Below are 18,580 nucleotides of genomic sequence, written 5' to 3' on the forward strand. Positions count from 1 at the left end.
TCTGAGTGACTGATGGATTTTCATGTCTCCGTGTTCCACTACTGCAAAATAAAGTCAAGACAAATATCCCTGGGCTGATCACTAGGTGAGGTCTTGCTATATTCTGCCTGTGTTTTACAACTCTTTTTGACTGATCGGGATAATGCCTAAGATCAGGAATTCCTGGGGATTATTCCTGAATCAGAGAAATGTGCACAAGTATTCCCAACAGTTGATACAGCAGCAGCTGTGTGCAGAAGATAGCCAAGTACACCCCTGTGCTCTAGTAATACAATGAACGCAGAGAGTTGGCTTTGCCCTTACACATTCATTAACTAGTAAAACTTCTGCTTACTTTTTAAATTTCTCTTTAATAGCATCTCTGAAATACAAAACGCCACCAAAAACAATCCACAGAACCTGGCCCATTATTCATGATCAATTGGCTCCCTGGCCCCAGGAGCAGGAGTTTTTTTTCCCCACTACTTCCTATATGGACATTGTGAAGCCAACCAGCACTGCGATACAGCACCCGAACAAACACAGACTGTCCTTCAAAATCCTGCATGCATGAAAGCACTGGCTTCTCCTGGCAGGTGCTGTGCGAGGCGGTGGAGCGAACAGTGTGATTATCCTGGCCCTGCTGGCTTGCCAAGAAGGTGCTGCTAGGTAAATAAGCTATGACCTTGGTCAGATTTTTACAGGGGGGAGATGGGAGAAGAGGCTTCTTCCCACAGACCCTTCCCTATCAGCACTCCTCTGATAGCTGACAGCTAATTTATTCAGGTGCATTTAAAAAAATCAAGAGCTACTGAAATATTTCTTACAATATTTGGTATTATTTGTGAGGTGTTGGACATGTAAAGATATTACACAGATATCATACTGAAGCATCTCCTTTATCTAGTCTGTGTCACATGTATCTCGCTTTTATTAGCTTTGGAAAGATATTAGCCATGTGATCTTATTTTCTGTGACTCCAGGGGGTGGATAATACTTATGTCTATTTCATGCTTTGTCCTGTTGATGTACCACAAATATTCATCCATCCTTAGGTATCTATGCTGATGGCTGCAACTGGGTGCACTTGCAAATACCAGCAGATTTGCAGGAAGCCCAGAGGCAGTTACATACTTTGAGTACAAAAGGAGGTAAAAAGCACCCAGGCTCTGTGGCTGCAAGACGCAGAGTGCAGAAAGACGTGCTTGTCGTGGCTGCAGTAGTGCTCATAGTGATTTGCTGCTGCTGCCGCTACACCTTTCTGTAAATGCTTGTTCTGCTCTTCTGTGCTAATGCTTTCTTAACATAAACTGGGGCCAATCTGTTCTCAGATTAAGCCTATCTCTTAATTTTCATGGCCCTATCTTCAGCAACACAACAGAAATGCAGAAAAATGGAAACAGCAACCAACAGGCACCTGCTGTATTCATGTATGGCTGTGTATGTACACCATTTGGCAGCACATTTGGAAGGTCATGGGAGTATTATGAGAGTGTCTGTAAGTCAGTTAGGATAGGAACATTGCTCAAAAGGTGCAGCTGAGGGTCCCTGGCATTGGGTATTACTGAATCTATGCACTTCTTGCTGCCTGCCATGGCCTAACTCACCAGGTCATTTTCCCCTTTTCCATTTGCTAAATTTGTGCTTTTCTCCACTTTTTGTTCTTATATTCCAGCTTAAGTGGTGCTTCATAGCAGCATGATAAGGATTACAGGGCACTGCAGAAAGCATCCACTGATGCATCACACTTAATTGCCATTCCTGTTCTGAAGAATATGAAGTGTTTTTTATACATCTCCAGGTCCTGCTGCTCTTTTATTTTTGTGCAGACAGAAGCTCTGGCTGTGTATGGGGAATCACAGATTCATTAAGGTTGGAAAAGACCTCCAGGATCATCTGGTCCAACCATCCCCCTACCACCTATATCACCCACTAGACCATGTCCCTAAGCACCACGTCCAACCTTTCCTTGAACACCCCCAGGGACGGTGACTCCACCACCTCCCTGGGCAACCCATCCCAATGCCTGGCTGCTCTTTCTGAGCAGAAATGTCTCCTCATTTCCAACCCAAACCTCCCCTGGTGCAACATGAGGCCATTCCCCCTGGTGCTATCACTAGCTATCTGTGAGAAGAGGCCGACCCGCAGCTCCCCACAGCTTCCTTTCAGGTAGCTGCAGAGAGCAACAAAGCCTCCCCTGACCCTCCTGTCCCCAGACTGAACAACCCCAGTGCCCGGTGCGCCGGGGCCGAGCCGTGCCCGAGCCGTGCTGGGCGGCGCGGCCCCGCACATGCTCACTGGGCGCCGAGGCAGGGCCGGAGGCAGGGCTCGCTGCCAGCCGCCGCTCCTGCGCTCCGCCCCGCGCCCGCATCGGGAGGCCCCGCTCGGCTCTGCCCGGCTCTGCCCGGCTCTGCCCGGCTCGGCTCGGCTCGGCTCGGCGGTGAGCGCAGGGCCCCGTCAGCACCTCGGCCAGCGCCGGGCCGCTGCGGCGGGGGAGGCTCCGGGGGGCGAGGGAGCGGGAAGGGGGCGGCGGGACCCCGCCGGCTGGGGCCGGGGACGGGGCGCTGCCTGCGGGCGGCGCGGGGAGAGGGGCTGGCGTTCTCCGGGGAGCGGCTGGGACGCGGAATGCGGCTGGCGCTGAGGGAGCCCCCAGTGCCCCTGGCCTAAGGAAGGGGCCTGGGAATGCCCGTAGGAAAGGCGTGGAAGGAGCCCGGGGGTGGTGGTGGTCGGGGGCTGGGGGGGCAGCAGCCCCTGGGGCATCACCAGGTGGGACTGGGTGCAGTGGGACAGTGCCCAGGGCTCCGGGCTGTGCCCAGAAGCCGCCTTTGCAGATCCCATTTAGTGCTGATGCTGCATCTACAGTCCGTGCAAAGTAGTCATCTATGGGTAATTTCATCCATGAAATTAAATTTGCAACCCTTTCTCGTAACCGGCGTTGAAATTGTTGCTGTTTGAGGTGTGCAGAGGTCAAGAGGCCTCTCAGTTCTCTAGCTTCTCAAAGGCTGGTTGGCCACCTTTAATGGAGCCGATAGATGGTACTTTGGTGAGGAATTCTCTTCCACATTTCTGGGGATTTTGAGTTAGGCAGCCTTTGAAGGTCATCACATCACATTTATGTCTTCAATACACTGGACTCACACTTAAATCCGTTCCTCGCTGTGATTCTCCTAACTTTGGGAAGCTCCTTGACACTCACAAAATTACCTAAAGTGGTTTCATATCAGATTTACACCTCAACAGACTTTCCTGTGTCAAACTGAATTTCTAAAACAAAATGTTTACTTTTTGTACATATATGTTTCCCTTTGCTGTTTAACCTACTATGTTAACCCTACTAACATAAACCTCTTTCTTTTCCCTTGCCATAGACCGAAGGTTTCTTTGAAGCTTAACCTTCAAGATGAAGTTCTTACTAGCGGTTTTCTTTTTGGTCTCATTCTCCTTATGGATGGAAGAAGTATATTCCAAAGAGAAGTCTTCAAAGAAAGGAAAGGGGAAAAAGAAGCAATACCTTTGCCCATCGTACGTTCCGTGTTTCTTTTGCATTCTTGCATGATTGTGATCCTGCCATATATTTAAGACTGGACATTGCATGGGAATTGAAGTGGAAGGTGGTGCTTTCCATTAAAAGAGGGATTTTGGGGGTGGAAGTGAGAAGAGGGCTTAACCCGTGACATAGCAAAGTTCTGTCAACCGGTCTGTTTCTTCTGCAACAGGTCCTTTGTTTCAATGAAAAGAGAAATCTAAACAATAGTAAACAGATTCTTAACAATGAATAAAAATATTTGGGGGAGATTCCAATGCAGTATCTTGCTATCTGTGGGCACAGAGTAATGTATTTCTGTAATGTTACGCTGTCTAGCATCGTGTTGCAAGTATACTATCTTACTGAGATTCAGTTTCTGGTTAGCTTAGTTCTGTAAAAGAGGGATTGTTCTACTCACATTCTTATTACATGCTGAATAGAACTAATATCTTAGCATCTTCCATCAGTGATTTACAGTACTGTATTTTTTCTGGAGGTGGATAGGTTGTTGGTATAAAAAGGCCCTTATAGTGCAATCTCTCTGTAAAAATACAGAAACTAAAACTAATCACTGATTGATGATTGCCCAGCTGAATAGAGACCATGTTCAGGACACCCATTATTGCTTCACACTAAATAGAATTTCTCTTTCTGACACCCACCACATTTTGTGTTGATCCGTAGGACAATGCAAAAGTTTTATTTGGAGAGTCTTTTTTGTCATTTCCATGGCCATCCTTGGTCATCTTTTTAGTGTTATGGTATAAATATCTGAAGAAAAGATGGATGGAATATAATGATTTATGAATACATGTAGAAAAGCAATGTGCCTTAAATGATGGAAGTGCCTCAGACAGGTTTAAAACACAGTTCTTCAGAGACCATAAAAGAAGAAGACTGGAAGTTGAGACTGGCTAGCTAACATTTAAAAGACTTTTTGCAAGGAAAAGAAAAAAAATAATGGAATATCCAGAATGAAGCACTGTTTGAATGATACTTTTAAAAGTCCCACTCTTTTTAAGTATCAACAGTGATGTTTATTTGTAACATTGAATTGTAGAAAGTTTCTACCTGCAGTGAGTGTTCTCGTTATCTATTATACTGGCCCTAAAAAATGAGATATGTCTTTGTATTTGAAAACATTAAGATACAAGTCTCTAATGTGATTGTGACTCATTTGAAATGACCCATATTCATTCTGTCTCCTTTGTGAAGTTACATTGAGCTCTGTATGGAGCTTTCAGTGTGAGCTACTATAAGGACTTCTGGCAAGGAGAGAAACACCATGGTTCCAAGACAGACATGAGCACTGAAGTCCTTAGGAAGGAAGTTCCACAGCTGGGAGCAGAGTCCAGATCTGCCGTGGTCTCAGCGAAGCAGCCCGCATTTTCCTCATTTGGGACTTGATCTTAATTAGAGTTCCGAAAGTTGATGGCATTTTATCTTCAGAAGTTTTGTTTTGTGTTTGTTTGTTTGTTTTTTCTTCAACACAGGATTTCCTGGTATTCTGTTCTTCTTGATACCAGTTAATATTACAAACTATAAATATGACTTCATTTGTCACCACTATACTTGGTGAATAAGTGCTATAATTTTCTAGGTGAAGTTTTTACATTCCAGCCAGTAGAAGCTTTCTGTGAAAATCCTAGTGTGATCCCGTGTTTGTTTAACATACCGCGTGTGCCGTGCTGCTAGTTAGAATTAATTGCCATAGCACTGAGCTCTATCATTTTCTGAATAGCGAACAAGTTGTTGGTGTCTCACTTGGCTGAAGTTCACAGCTTGAGACAGTCACTTGTGGTAGTGGAGCTGCAGGATCACTGGGCTTGTGGCTGGCAGATAGACAGCCTCTGAGGTGAACAAGCAATCCGAATGAGCTCTGTCATGCTCGCATAACTCAGGCTGCTGAGGACAAACTTTCAACCATCAACATGTTTTTTATAGCCTTTCACAAAACTTCTGTAGTTGATGACACTATACATTGTAAAAGAGGAAGCCTACTCTTAATGTTTTCTTTCCTGTGCAAAAAAAAAAAAAAGATGAATATTTCTTCAGAAACAAACCAAAACGCAATGCAGTGGAGTGGGAATTAAGTGACAATGTGAGGGTTGATCAAAATTAGTCTCAGAGAAAGTGGCTGAATGAAAAATTCACTTGTAAAGCACAGAGGAATTCTTCTGAAAGAAAGCATTTTATCTTTTTCAAGAAGGTTTATAGGATTTTATGTCATTTATAAGATTGAATGGTACAAATTCCTAATGAAAACATACAAAAGTTAAAACCTTAATCTACCTTTAATTTTCTTTGGTTACTAGTGCCGTACGGCTTAAAGCTTTATTGTAGAATACATTGCTGCTTGTTTCCTTACAACATCTGAAAAGTTAAATTCTACCTCCGCAAGAAAATAAAAACCACTGGTAATTACATAAAGAACAAACTTTACAAATTTTATAATGGAATTAAAATGTATGCAAATAATTTCCTAGGAAAGATTTATGCTGAGCCTAATAATACTGCTTAGGTTCTTTAGTTTGACATTCAGAAATGGATGGTGTTAGGACTGGTTTGGTGTCTCACTTGTTATAAATTATAATTTTGGACTTTAGCATGAATTTGTATGAAGAATGAGCACACCTGAATTTTTATGCATATCAAGCACACAAGCTTTTAGCTAAGTATACCCCTCTGGCATGAAATTAACTGTAACAGAAAAAGCTGAAACCAAACTGATTAAAAAACACATAAAAAGTTCATTATTGTCTCATAAACAGATATGTACTTCCTTCAATTAGGAAAATTCTATCTTGTATCTGGGAGCAAAACCTCTTACTTGTGATTATTCATAATGCATCTCTGCGTATTGTGTGACAGTGGCTTGATAGGCCATCTGATTTTCATTTATTTCTGAAACTGTTTCTCCCAGCTTTTTTATTGAGGTGTTCCAAGAAGCTGATGCTTAATCACTTGTTCTTATCTTGATTTAAGGCTTCCTCAGACAGATGTAAAATTTCACATCTTAAATTTAGATCATTTTCTTTCTTACCTCAGGCTTTCCTAGTGGAACAGAGAGTAGTTATGTCTTATGCCTGAATGTTTGTTGATTAAGAAACAAATTGATATATTGGACCTATAAGCCCACAACAGGGAGTTTTGCAGCATAAGTCTGGGAAGCTGGTTGCCACAGATGCGTAGTGCAATAAAATATGAAGCTTTAATGTAACAAAACTCTTGCCTTTTGTCTCCATGGAAAATATCTTTAAAAAAAAAAAAAGAAAGCAAACAAGAAAGAGACAGGTCCACCTCTTCAAGAAAATCCTTTAACAGGGTTACAGTATTCTCTTTACAAAGATTATTTTGAAATTCACTATACTGAATGCAGATGACCTTGATGAATTTAGCCACTTGATCTGTTTGTTGGTTTTAAACCATCCATCAGCCATGTTACCACTGTTATTTACTGTTTGGAGGTCACTCCAAGTTGTTGTGCTTCTGCAGTGATCTACCAGTCCCTGGGGAATGGAAAATGTGAGCAGTGAAGTCTCATTGCAGGTTCTGGTGAAATAGTGTTTGAAGTTTAAGGCCTGGAACAGAATATGGAATGGGTAGTTGTTTCTAAGTACTACAGCTCTTTATCAGAGTGTGTCACATAGGGTAAGCACAAGAGTGACTGCTTTGCATGTTTCTTGTAAATGTGAATTCAGCTTATTTGAATGTTTCAGGCAATTTGAACAGATAAAAATGAGCATTTTGTTTAAACAGTTGCCCCAGGCCCAGCCAGCTTTTTGAATAGGTACGTATTATTTGCCTTCTAGTACTGTCATTATTTTGCAAAAGTTGCCAGATGGCAGAGGAAGTTTAAGAAGATACTTCATTTTAGTCATGGTGAGCGCTAACGTTGAGGATAAAATATATAGACAGACATGTTTGGGATGGAAGATGTGGTCAAAACAGATTTTGTCTAATGCTATTACTTTTCCCTAGCGTAACTTTCTCATAATTCCTCATAATACCTGTTTCTGGTAAACATATTGGACACGCAGCTGTGACTTTTTTCTAAGAGCACTGCTGAAAGAATGTTTTTCCTTTTGTTATGTCATAATAAATACTTCAGTTATTTTACAGTGTTCCAGCTGCTGCTGTTATCCCACGGTCCTTGGCAAGCCAGAAGTTCTCTCCTCAAAGCCACTTGCAAGATCTCTAGACAAATTAAATTATAAGGAAAGGCAAGCTTGCTATGACTGTTAGAGAAAGCAAAGAGACGTGTGTGTCAAATAGCAGCTAACAAAATCAGTTACAACTGTGCTCACAATCCCAACTATCCCTGTTAATTACAGTTTTAGTATGACTCGGCTGTTCACCTGCACGCTCTTAATTGCCAATGATCCCACAGGGAGTCTAATGCTGAGAGTATAGCACTGATCACTGAATCTCACTCCTTTCTCTTGATCTTAAGGCTGCTTTTAAATAACATCCCTCCCCACTGGTGTGCATTTCCCACGTGGGGATTTATATACACGTAAATGATTAAATAAATACTGTATGTTATCTACAGAGCCTTTTTTTTACCCACAGAGCAGGAGTACAAATCGTGTTTTGGCTTGTGTTCAATAAAGCATATCAGCTACTTCAGAAACTGCAAAATGGCCCTCGAAGCCCTCCAGAAAACATGGCTTGTGCCATCTGCCAGGGCAGAAGTTTAGAAAAGTCACAAATGCCAAGGTTCAATAAACAGCTGATTTTAAAAAATAACAACAAAAGACAGTGGAACTGGAGAAAAAGCCTTTGATGTGTTCAAAGCATAGAACTGTATGAAGGTCTGTCCTATACATTTCTCTTGCTTAACTGCTGGCTTGTGCCAAGCTTTTCCCATAAAGACTAAAGCAAGTTCAAAGTCTTATATCTTGGATCCTCTCCACCTTCCTGTGGACAAAGACTGTTTTTCTCACCACGTGTCTGGGTATACATGGCCTCTCTATCTGTAGTATGTAATCATCCCCCAAATGTAAATGGTGGGAAAGTGGAATCGACTCTGTTGTCATTCCTGCCTTGTAGAAGACATTGTTGATGGTTTGTGAATGTCTTCACTTGTAGATGTGATGGTAGGTTTGATATACTTTGTGGGGGAAGATGGAAGAAAGTTGAAACAACAGCCTGAATTTAGTTGTGGAGGCAGTTATATTTCACAGTCATTCTGAAGATAAAGACATTGCAGAGCCCAGGTCTGGTTCCTGTAAAAATTCTTTTGCCCCATAGCGACAGCAACTGGTCAATGGTTTAATTATTCTGTAGCATGTAACTCTCATGGAAAGCCATGATCCCAGACAGACAGGGCCACATTCCAGGAGGTCTGGGAATTTGTATTCAGAGTGGATAAGCATGCTGGGGAGTAAAAGATAAAGCTGTATAAGCAAAATGTAAGTTATCTTGTAAAACAGTAATTAACTATGGTAAGTTGGTTCACTTTCAGTAATTCTTCCTCTCAAGTGAGCAGTGTTCACTCCATTCTGAACACTGTAGTGATGAGACAATACAACTGTGCAGAAGAGTTACAGACTTGAGCACTCTAATTCATATATGGCCTGCAGACTGAAAAAATGTGGATCAGCAGGTTAAATTCCTTCCCCTGAGCCTAAGTGTGAGGAAAACCTTAAGACTACATTTTGTTCCCAGCGCCACCAGATGAATCTTTGAAAGACAAATTCCAAAAATGTCTCTCCATTTATGCTTTCTAACCAAGATGGTGCTCTTATCAAGACCTATGTCTTGTTCGTCTCAGTGTTTATTTAGAAAAGAAATAGGGACATTGGGACTGAGGTGGACAAATGTCTGTAGTTCTGTTTATCATATGCCGATAATATTTCATGCATGCTTGTGATGCCAGCACACAGCAGAACGGCATTTCTGCGGAAAAGTCACTTGGGTGGTGACTTCAGTAGGATGCAGAGGTCCCTAAGCAGGGAGCAAGCAAGCACCATTCACTTGCTGTGAGCAGTTTGAGTTGGGTTGGATGAAGTACTGTACTAACCTGGTTTTGTGGGTTTCAGGGCTGTAGCCTCTGGTGGGCAGATGAATAGTCTTACTTTCTCAAGCTTACAGAAAAATAACAAGGAATGCCATAAACACTCCTCAACGTGTCCAATGTTGAATGTGAAACCAAAGCTGAACTTAGAGGGTTCTGCTAGTCAAGGACTGAAGTAGTGGCCCTAGCTGAACTATTCACATCACCCAGCTTCAGGAATCTTGCTGGCATGCCCATTGCGACCTATTCTCTTTGGGCTTTCTACCACAGCAGATGAAAGAGGAGTTATTTTATTCAGTCTGTCCTAGCAGGGTTTATGTTTTGTATTGCACTATGAAGGAACCTTTCTTTTTGTTCACCATACTGGATTACTTCCAAATGCAGGGACTGAAGTTACATACCTAAATGTAAGTGTTTAGCTGTCAACTGCATTTTGTGAGCATGCATAAAAAGTTACTGAGATTTCTGTAGTTTTAATGTAATTTGAATGACATCACTTTGCATTGGAGGCATCATAATTATTCTCCCTAGTAATAGAGATTTCAGGTGCTACAGTTTGAAAATGTGGCTGTTGAGCATGCTTGAGATCATAGAGATTGCTCACAGGAATTATATAGTATCTCTTTGATTTGTATTAACCTGTTTTTGTGCTTTGAGTTACTGCACTCCGAAAACCAAATGCCTACAAATCAGAACACTGATAGGTATCAAGGAAGTAGTACATGCAGTGTATGGCAAGATGACAGGTACTGTGTTTCCCCAAACTTATTCTTATCATTCCCTGATATCTACTGCCACGTTATGTGACTAAAGTGTCAGTTTCCATCACATAAATTAGATAAACTGTACTAAAATCTCTTGTTTTGGCATTATGTAGGACATTTTGCTGGAGATCACAGGGTGAGTTGGAATATATGTATTTTTATCTGTCAGACAGTAATCTATGCAAAGGCAAAGCTTGATGCTAGGTTATCCAAGCTATGAGTTCTAAGTAAATGCTGACAATAGAAAAAGCATGCAGCATGTTTGGATTGCAGTATATTATAAGATGGGATGTGAATTAGCTTGCCTCTGATATGTGCCTGTTTTTTCCCTGATTGCCATGCCATAAGTAAAAAATATAGTAATGTGCTTTTCTAAAATGAGAGATTCTTCAGCATAGTGGCATATTAAGAACAGGGATCAGGGCAATAGGTGAAATAAAACAACAGCAGTGAAGGTTTCCATCCCCATTTGTGTAGAATAAATGTGTTGATATTCTTTTTTCCAGCCATCTTCATGTGGCACTGTCTGCGATAAGGACTCCTTGTAACTTCAGTGAGCTCTGGGAGGCTAGATGTCATGATAACCCAACGGAGAGAGACATAATGTCTTCTGACACATTTGCTTGACACAAATGTAAAGAAGTTATTATATCAGTTTCAACCAGGAGTATGCCTCTTCTTTTCATGCATATCTACTTATCAAAACTTCTGGATTTTGATTAAGGAATTATGAAGATAATTATCTATTGACATTAATTTAAAATGTTAATCATGTTCTCCAAGGGCTGCAATAAAATGTGTGCAGCTGCAGTGGAAGAAAGACGAGATGGACACCTCCCTGTGTATCTCATGCAATGCAGTACTTAAAGTCATTCTTTTATTCGTCAACGATACCAGAAGTAGACTGGAGAGAGGCCAGTCATATCCCACTGAGATGTTGTGCTGACAGACTAAGTGTATTTTGTTTTCTTTCTGGCTTTAGAGAGCACTGTTCATAAAGTGAGAACACTGATTGCTCTCTCCTTTCTTGCAGAAAATCAGAAGACATTGTGCTTTATTTACTTTTTTCCCCCACAAAAAAAAAAAAAAAATGTGGTTTAGGCAAAATTTTGATAAGGCAATTCCTAGCTTTACTATTACTTTCTATTAAATTCCTCTTATAACAACTGTGAGACTTCAGTTGCATTACCCTTTGCTTGTTATGTACTGTGTCTTGACTAGAACTGATAAATTACTTTGAAAAATATTGCTACATTGCTACATTTCCATTTCCTAATGCTTTCCAGCAGCTACACATGCATTCCTCGCAGGTTGAAATAAATGTATTAAAATTGCTACATGTGCTGCAACTAGTGGAAATTTAAGGGGAACCTTTGGCTCATTATCAGCTTCTCATATGAAAATCCTAGGTCAGATAAAGAAAGGTGGTAAGTAACTCTTCAGTTGGAGTGAGTGGTGTTTTGTGGGAACTAGCCTTTAGAAAACTGAAGTACTGCTTCTTCTGGGAAGGAAGGTTTGAGCTCCAATTCTTTTTCTGTCATGTTGCCTACACATCAATTCAAAGCTCACTGTTGCAGAATGGCCAGGTAGGCAGGGGTGGTAGTGGCTTTAGATGGGTATCTCAATGAATCATCTCAGCCAGTTACTCCATGCGCCCAGCCCACCCTGTTCAGCGTTTAGTTCTTCTGCTAATTTATCACTCTGCAAGCGGCATAATGTCTGAGCTTACCAGAAGTTATGCTTATGATTTATTGATTTCCAAGTGAAATTTTGATCAGCAGGGCTCTCTGAAGGAAATCCAGTCCTTGTGAAGATGTTTGGTAGCATAAGTGCTACTCAGTGATGGTAGTTCAATTACAGCATACTGTGAAGGACTGCAGTGAAAACACACCCAGTACTTAGCAAAGCCTTTTTCCATTCCACCACTTCGTTCAAAGTCACTGTTAAAAAACTAGTGATTACTGACTCCAGGCTTCTTCTCCCAGCTCAAAGTAGCCAATGCTGTTGTACTTCACTTGGTTCCTAAAGTGAGGAAAAATGTGTGCATATGACACAACTTCAAAACACTACCCAAGGACTTGCAGTAAATGTGATGCTCTTCACCAGAAAGCAGTGCTGCCACGTTTCTTCCTCACATCAGTGGCTTCCCCCACTGCAGTAAATGTCCATTGTGTGACCTGTGAGGAAACAATCTGAGCACATATTTGTATTAACATCCTTCTGCAGTGCAACACAGACCTCACAAAATTACAGCTTTATTCCTTTTACTTAAAGAGACAAATAAACCTGTCAGAATGCCATCTGTGTTTGGCTTTCTATCGCTGTTTAATGCTCATTTTTTTAATTTCTTTTTCTTCTTATTATTATTTTGGATTTGTTTGCAAATACATTCTGCAAGCATCTGTATTTAATTTTTGTCAAGTTGTCCCATGTGGTTCAGATCATCACTATTTAATGACTATTACCGTTATTACTATTTAATGAACTTCTTTGAACAATCCATAAGAGAAATATAAAACAAATTGGGTTTTAAGTTTGTTCATTTGTTGTTGTTTGGTTTTGTTTTGATATTTCACTAATATTGGTTATATATGTTTTAGAAATGAACCCTATTGCATTGCTTGTGTTACAGAGAATACAATAAATAAAATTTGAGTAGCCACCTGATGTGGATGTGTTAGGTGTTAAGATGTGTGACTGCAAGGAAGCAGTGCCATGAACCTTTTTGTGTCAGAGAGAGTGCACAGAATGTTGGCCTTTCTTTTTCTACAATAAAATGAACATTCTTTTCAACCCTGTTTCTGCTACAAAATGGAAAATAATCTTAATATTTAAATTTGTGTTTTTCTTTTGAATTATTGGCAACTGCGAGAAAAGCATACAAAGCTGGTGAATGATGTTTCTGTAGTAGCCTCTTCATTGGTCAAGGTCAACACTGCAAACTGAAAACAAACCTCAAAGTGACAGAAGTAAATCATCTCTTTTACATATATGTACTTAATGCTTCAAATCTGAGTCAAATATAAAAAGCCTAGTAAAATTATTGGAAGGTGAAATTATCAATTATTTATCAATTATTTATCAAATAATTTATGAATTATTTGAAGAAATGAGAAACCCTCTTGGTATTTAATTTCCCCGATATTAAATTATCAGAGTTTTATAGTACACAGTAAGGACATACTAGTGGAAGTTAAGACACTGCAAGAAGGAGAAAGTTCCTTGTTTTAGTGATTCAGAAATTAATTAATTATTTAATGATTTTTTTTTCCAGTAGTCAATAAGAATGATGCTGAACAGAAGCTACTGGAATATAGACATCTTAAAATCAGGATGTATTTTATTAAAAAAAAAAAAATGGCCAAAAGCCTTTTGGAGAGTTAATATTATCTTCAATAAATGTTTGAATAATGCAGAAGTCCCAGGGGACATGAAGAAAAGTGAAGGATGAGATGAAAACTAGCAGTGAGCCAAAATGCGATAAAGAATCACCCATAGATCTGTCAAGCTGACATTGATATGAGATATGAGAAACAATAATGCAAAAGAAGAATTAAGCAGGGTAAGGGGGGTAATAGAGACAACAACAGCTGATACTAGTTAAGGAAAATATTTAGAAATTTAACTGGATCATTTTTTAAATTAAATTTGTACATTTGCTTGCCGGAGGCAATAGTGTTGATATATATGACATGCCTCTGTAGGGTGTTTGTCTTATTTTTACATGGCATCCTGATTATTAAGACATAAAGACAGAGGGTTAGCAGAGTATTCAGAAAATGGAGGGAAAGATGAATATGAGACAGAGTTCAAAATTGAAAATCATCACTGAACAGGTTCTATAGACAGTACAGAAATTCATTTACAGGACATCATCAGCCTGCCAGGTGCTTAAAGTGCATGGGGTGGGGACCGTGCACCCTTTCTCTTGCTTTTTATTCCTCTCACTTTCATGTTACTCTTGTATCCATATTGACCTGTCACAGGTTCTTTTTAATTTTCGTGATGGCTTTAGTTTAACACCCAAGACAATGACATCAAGATAAATGGAAATATTTTAAAGTGCCTTGAAAAAAAAACAGAGTGCAAAGCCTTGTTTTCTGTAACAAACCCCCAATTAGTACTTACCAATAAGACTATGCAAGGGCTGCAGTTCAGTGGACTAGCTGCCTCTGACATTTGAAAGCAAGAGGCTGCCAAAAGGCGCTGCGTGTTTTGTCACCTAAGTGCTTGTCAGTTTTCTTGTGTTCCTAATATGACAGTCACTAAAAATAGTTAAGCTGGCTGTTTTCTCCTAATGAAGAAATCATTTCCCTCTGGATATGTATTAAGAGGGAAGGGAGCAATTAGTGAACTTCTTACTTATTTGACAGGATTTATTTTTTTATCTATTGACTTTATTGAGTTTACAGTTAGAGTATGTAGGAGAACTGTCATGTTTGTTACAGCTTCTTGAGAAATACTAAAGCATCACAAAGAACGACTATCCAGTATGGAACCTTAAAATGTTTGTTTGTGAAATGACTTAACTTCAAGCACGTAGCTGTTTCTGTCTAAATAGTAACGAATACACTTCTTTTTTTACAGCCAGCAATCAGCTGAAGACCTTGCAAGGGTACCTGCTAATTCTACAAGCAATATCTTGAATAGGCTATTGCTCAGTTATGATCCCAGGATAAGACCAAATTTCAAAGGTTTGTCAGATAATTTTTGCCTTTGTATTTAACCTTTGGGATTTAACTTCTGCTCTTTTCACACATAAAAAGTTTATGATGATATTCACAGTCTATGTTTCTTTTTAAGAATAATGGAAATTTCCCTACCGTGTGAAAGTATAGGAGATATCTACCCTTTGGGGCTGAAAGATAATATATTAGGACATCATGATCATAATAGTGTCTGATGCTTTTGTTATTATTATGCTTGCATTTTTGTAAAAGATTTTTTTGAAATTGAATTAGGTTTTGTAGGAAAAGTTTTTAAAATATCTTTTTATGCCTACATTTTAATTTGGCTTAAATAGTATCTCTGTTTTACAGTATTTTAAAACACTAAACTTCTGTATAAAGGTTCTTTAAGATGACTTTATAAAATTTGGGATCAGCCATAACACTGATGCAGAACATATCTTTAAAGATATGTTAATAATACAGCTTGCATATATGAGATTTCAAATAGGTAATGATTTTAAACATATTCTGTGATTTTGAAATACCTTTCTTGTAGATAACTGTTGTAGGAATCATGTAGGCAAATGTAATTTCCTTTCATGTACAAAAAAGACTGGAATACATATGCTCTGGAAAACCTCTAGTAATCATACAACTGTGAATTACACTTTCCAGGAGTTAGATTATTTCCCTGCTGGAAAAAGACAGAAATTTTATTACATTAAAGATACTGCAGTTTACATAAATCAGTTCTTTCTTTTAAAAAACTATACATGATTATACATATGTTAAGAGATACTGTAACACACATATCAATATATTGAGAAATTGTGAAATCTATAATCTTTGTTGTGTTTTTGAAGAAATCAGTTTCAGATGCTCTATTTAACTAAATTTTATAAATTCATTAAACCCGATTCTCAGCAAGTTTCTTCTTATTCTCTGTAGAATCATATTTATTTGATTTCAGCACTGAACATTGTCACAAAAAATAAATGTCCAGCCTCTGTTATACCTGTTCTTCAGCATGATAAGCTAGTTATATCAAAGCATATTGCAGATTGATTTATACTTTTGATATCCCTGCTGGCAGTCTGTTAAGAATCAAGACTGAAGAAAAAGGGAGGAGATGTAATGCTAGCTCACAGGGAGCTGGGAAAAGAAAAAACATTTTCTGACAAGTGATTTGCCCATGTTAAAACGTTCCTCATGCATGACTGATTTTCTTGGACTGCACTTCCTATTTAGATCTGATAGAGACAGAACAGTCCTGGCTACCAGTGGCATAGTGGGTATACCATCATAAACATCAGGAACTAAATGATTATGTTTATTGCGTAACAGAAAGAACTACACTTCACTGATATGATTTAACGAAACAAACAGGTTCACTTTTTCAGTGAAATTCACTTTTTTTCAAGTGGAATTTTATTATTTTCTGGTAAACAGAAAGAATTACTTGTAACAGTGTAAATGAGATTAGATGCATGCATCTGATGTGTGTACTGACACTCTCAACATACAGGTGCTAAATAAAACTAGTGGACCATAATTAGTTCTCAAAACCATCAGGCCACTTCCCTCTGCTTCATGATAACCCGCTGTTAACACCAGATAAATGACTGCCTATCAGTTCCCGCGGGGTGACAGAGGGCACATGTGGCAGCTGTCACACGATCCCTCTTGAGCTACAGGAATCCTGGCTGTGGAAAAGAAGAAAAAATCCAGTACATCTTGATATCTTCACAGCTGCTGGCTTCTCAAAATTTTTCTTGGCAAACTGGTAATCATTGTAAAATGGAGCAGCTTTCTGATTCTCTCTTGCTTGGTAGCTGGGAAAGCTGCATGAAACAATTTTTATCTCCCCGTATGCACACTTGTGCATTTATGCACTTGACTTGTGCAAAGTAGTATCCTCTCACAATGTAAGTAAATGTGTCATCATAAATCACATACAGGTAATTTAGGATGATAGATCATCATCATGACTTTGGCAGTTAAATGTGTTTGCTGCTAGAAATGTGAATTACTTCTATTCATTGTACTGTGTGTAAAAGTAATACTGGATGGTGCATTCTGTGATAGCTGAAAATCATGGAATTTGAAAATGATTCATATTTATGGGCTATGAAATGCTTTAAGCTTAGCACTCTAGACTGAGATTTTTTTTTATGTTTCCTTATCACTAGGATGAAAATAATTCTCATGATTTCCATTAACTTTCAGTGGCAACAGATTAACCATAGCTTTTGAAAACAGCATGTATATATTAATTTGAAAATATAAAGCTGTGAAAAATATTCTTATTGTGATAGCAGTACAAAGAAGCCTCAAATGAAGGATAGTGTGCCTTTTCTGGATTGTGCAGCTGACTAGAAATCTCTCCTTTTTTTAAAAGGAATTCCAGTCGATGTTGCAGTAAACATCTTCATTAACAGCTTTGGGTCAATTCAAGAGACAACTATGGTAAGACTGAAATGTAATGAATGGAGCACACATGCAGATTTTCTTATAAAATTAAATTTCAGGGTGAGGATTATGAACTATAAAGTATAAATGATTGTTTTGACTGCGCGGACTGAGAAGCGAATTAATTGGGCTAGTGATAGACTGTGCATTATGCTGTAAACGTAAACCTGTTAATCCATTTAGCTCACAGATTGCCGTAGCTTTTAGAATCTGATGAACATAAAAAGAAATCTGTGGTTTCTAAGATGCAAGAAAAGAACTTTTTTTCCATACTTTGTTCAAAGGAAGAACACATTTGGAAAGTATGCCTGACAGTTAATAAATATATTGCTCTGTGTATTAATAAAGGAATTACTTGGACTGTAGATGAGAAGGGAAAGAACATACATGCTTAAGTCTCGAGCATATAGGTAGGTTCTTTGTTGGTCTGAGAACTGGAGTAAATCATAGAGGAATACAAGGAGAAGAAAAAAAAGAGCAGACCATCAATGACTGTACTCTTCCTCCTGTTTATTTGCTGTGTGAGAAAAGATAAACTGAAAACAAAAAGATAGACTGAAGCTTCTAAAAGAGTTTTCTCAGTTCAAAGTATCTCAACATGCCAATAACAGCACCAAATAATCCACATTGCACTTTTGACTTGTTGTTGTTGTTGTTATATAAAGTAGAATCAATTTCAAAATAAATGTAATTCCAGCAAAGCACTTTCCAGTATTCTGGGACTTAAAGATCTTTTTGTAATGATTTTTCCAATAAATGCTGTCAAAAATATTGTGAAATATACACTCAATTATTGAAGATGTTATGACCTGATCAGGGTTTTTCTTTTGGGTAAAAAAGATGGGAGTGCACCATGTCTTACCAGTATGTGGGAAGCCACAGCCAACGTGTGTACTGAGACCGGAGAGTCCTGAGGCACTTCCAGACCATCCAGTGTAGAAACAGCTGCAGTGATCTGCTGTGTCCAGCATTGAGAAAGTTACCCAAATCAGTTTGCTTTTTTAATGCAGTGGTTAAGGCAGCATTCCTAGTACCAGTGGCAGAGAAGCAATAAGCCATAATATGGCTAATAAATAATAAACCACCTCTTGTTGTACATGGAAGTAAATACTCACGATACGCTAATGATGTTTCACTGAGACTGCAGAGTTAC

General features: G+C 39.1%; 1 protein-coding gene across 4 annotated transcripts in view; it reads left to right on the plus strand.

Annotated features, from left to right (window-relative positions):
• The first annotated feature begins 2,129 nt into the window (after nt 1–2,129).
• GLRB (glycine receptor beta) overlaps nt 2,130–18,580 on the plus strand; it is a 50,287-nt gene continuing 33,836 nt past the window's right edge. For 2 of the 4 annotated variants that reach the window (XM_084517544.1, XM_084517547.1), the window contains exons 1-4: nt 2,303–2,419; nt 3,348–3,501; nt 14,876–14,982; nt 17,357–17,424. In XM_084517544.1, the coding sequence (XP_084373670.1) occupies nt 3,380–3,501; nt 14,876–14,982; nt 17,357–17,424 (297 nt within the window). In that variant the 5' untranslated portion in view covers nt 2,303–2,419; nt 3,348–3,379. Of the gene's footprint in view, nt 2,149–2,302; nt 2,420–2,846; nt 2,866–3,347; nt 3,502–14,875; nt 14,983–17,356; nt 17,425–18,580 lie in introns of those variants that run through there. The other 2 variants (XM_084517545.1, XM_084517546.1) reach the window with 2 other exon arrangements.

Source organism: Aythya ferina, assembly GCF_964211825.1.
Source record: "Aythya ferina genome assembly, chromosome: 4".
In the NCBI taxonomy this organism is placed as follows: domain Eukaryota; kingdom Metazoa; phylum Chordata; class Aves; order Anseriformes; family Anatidae; genus Aythya; species Aythya ferina.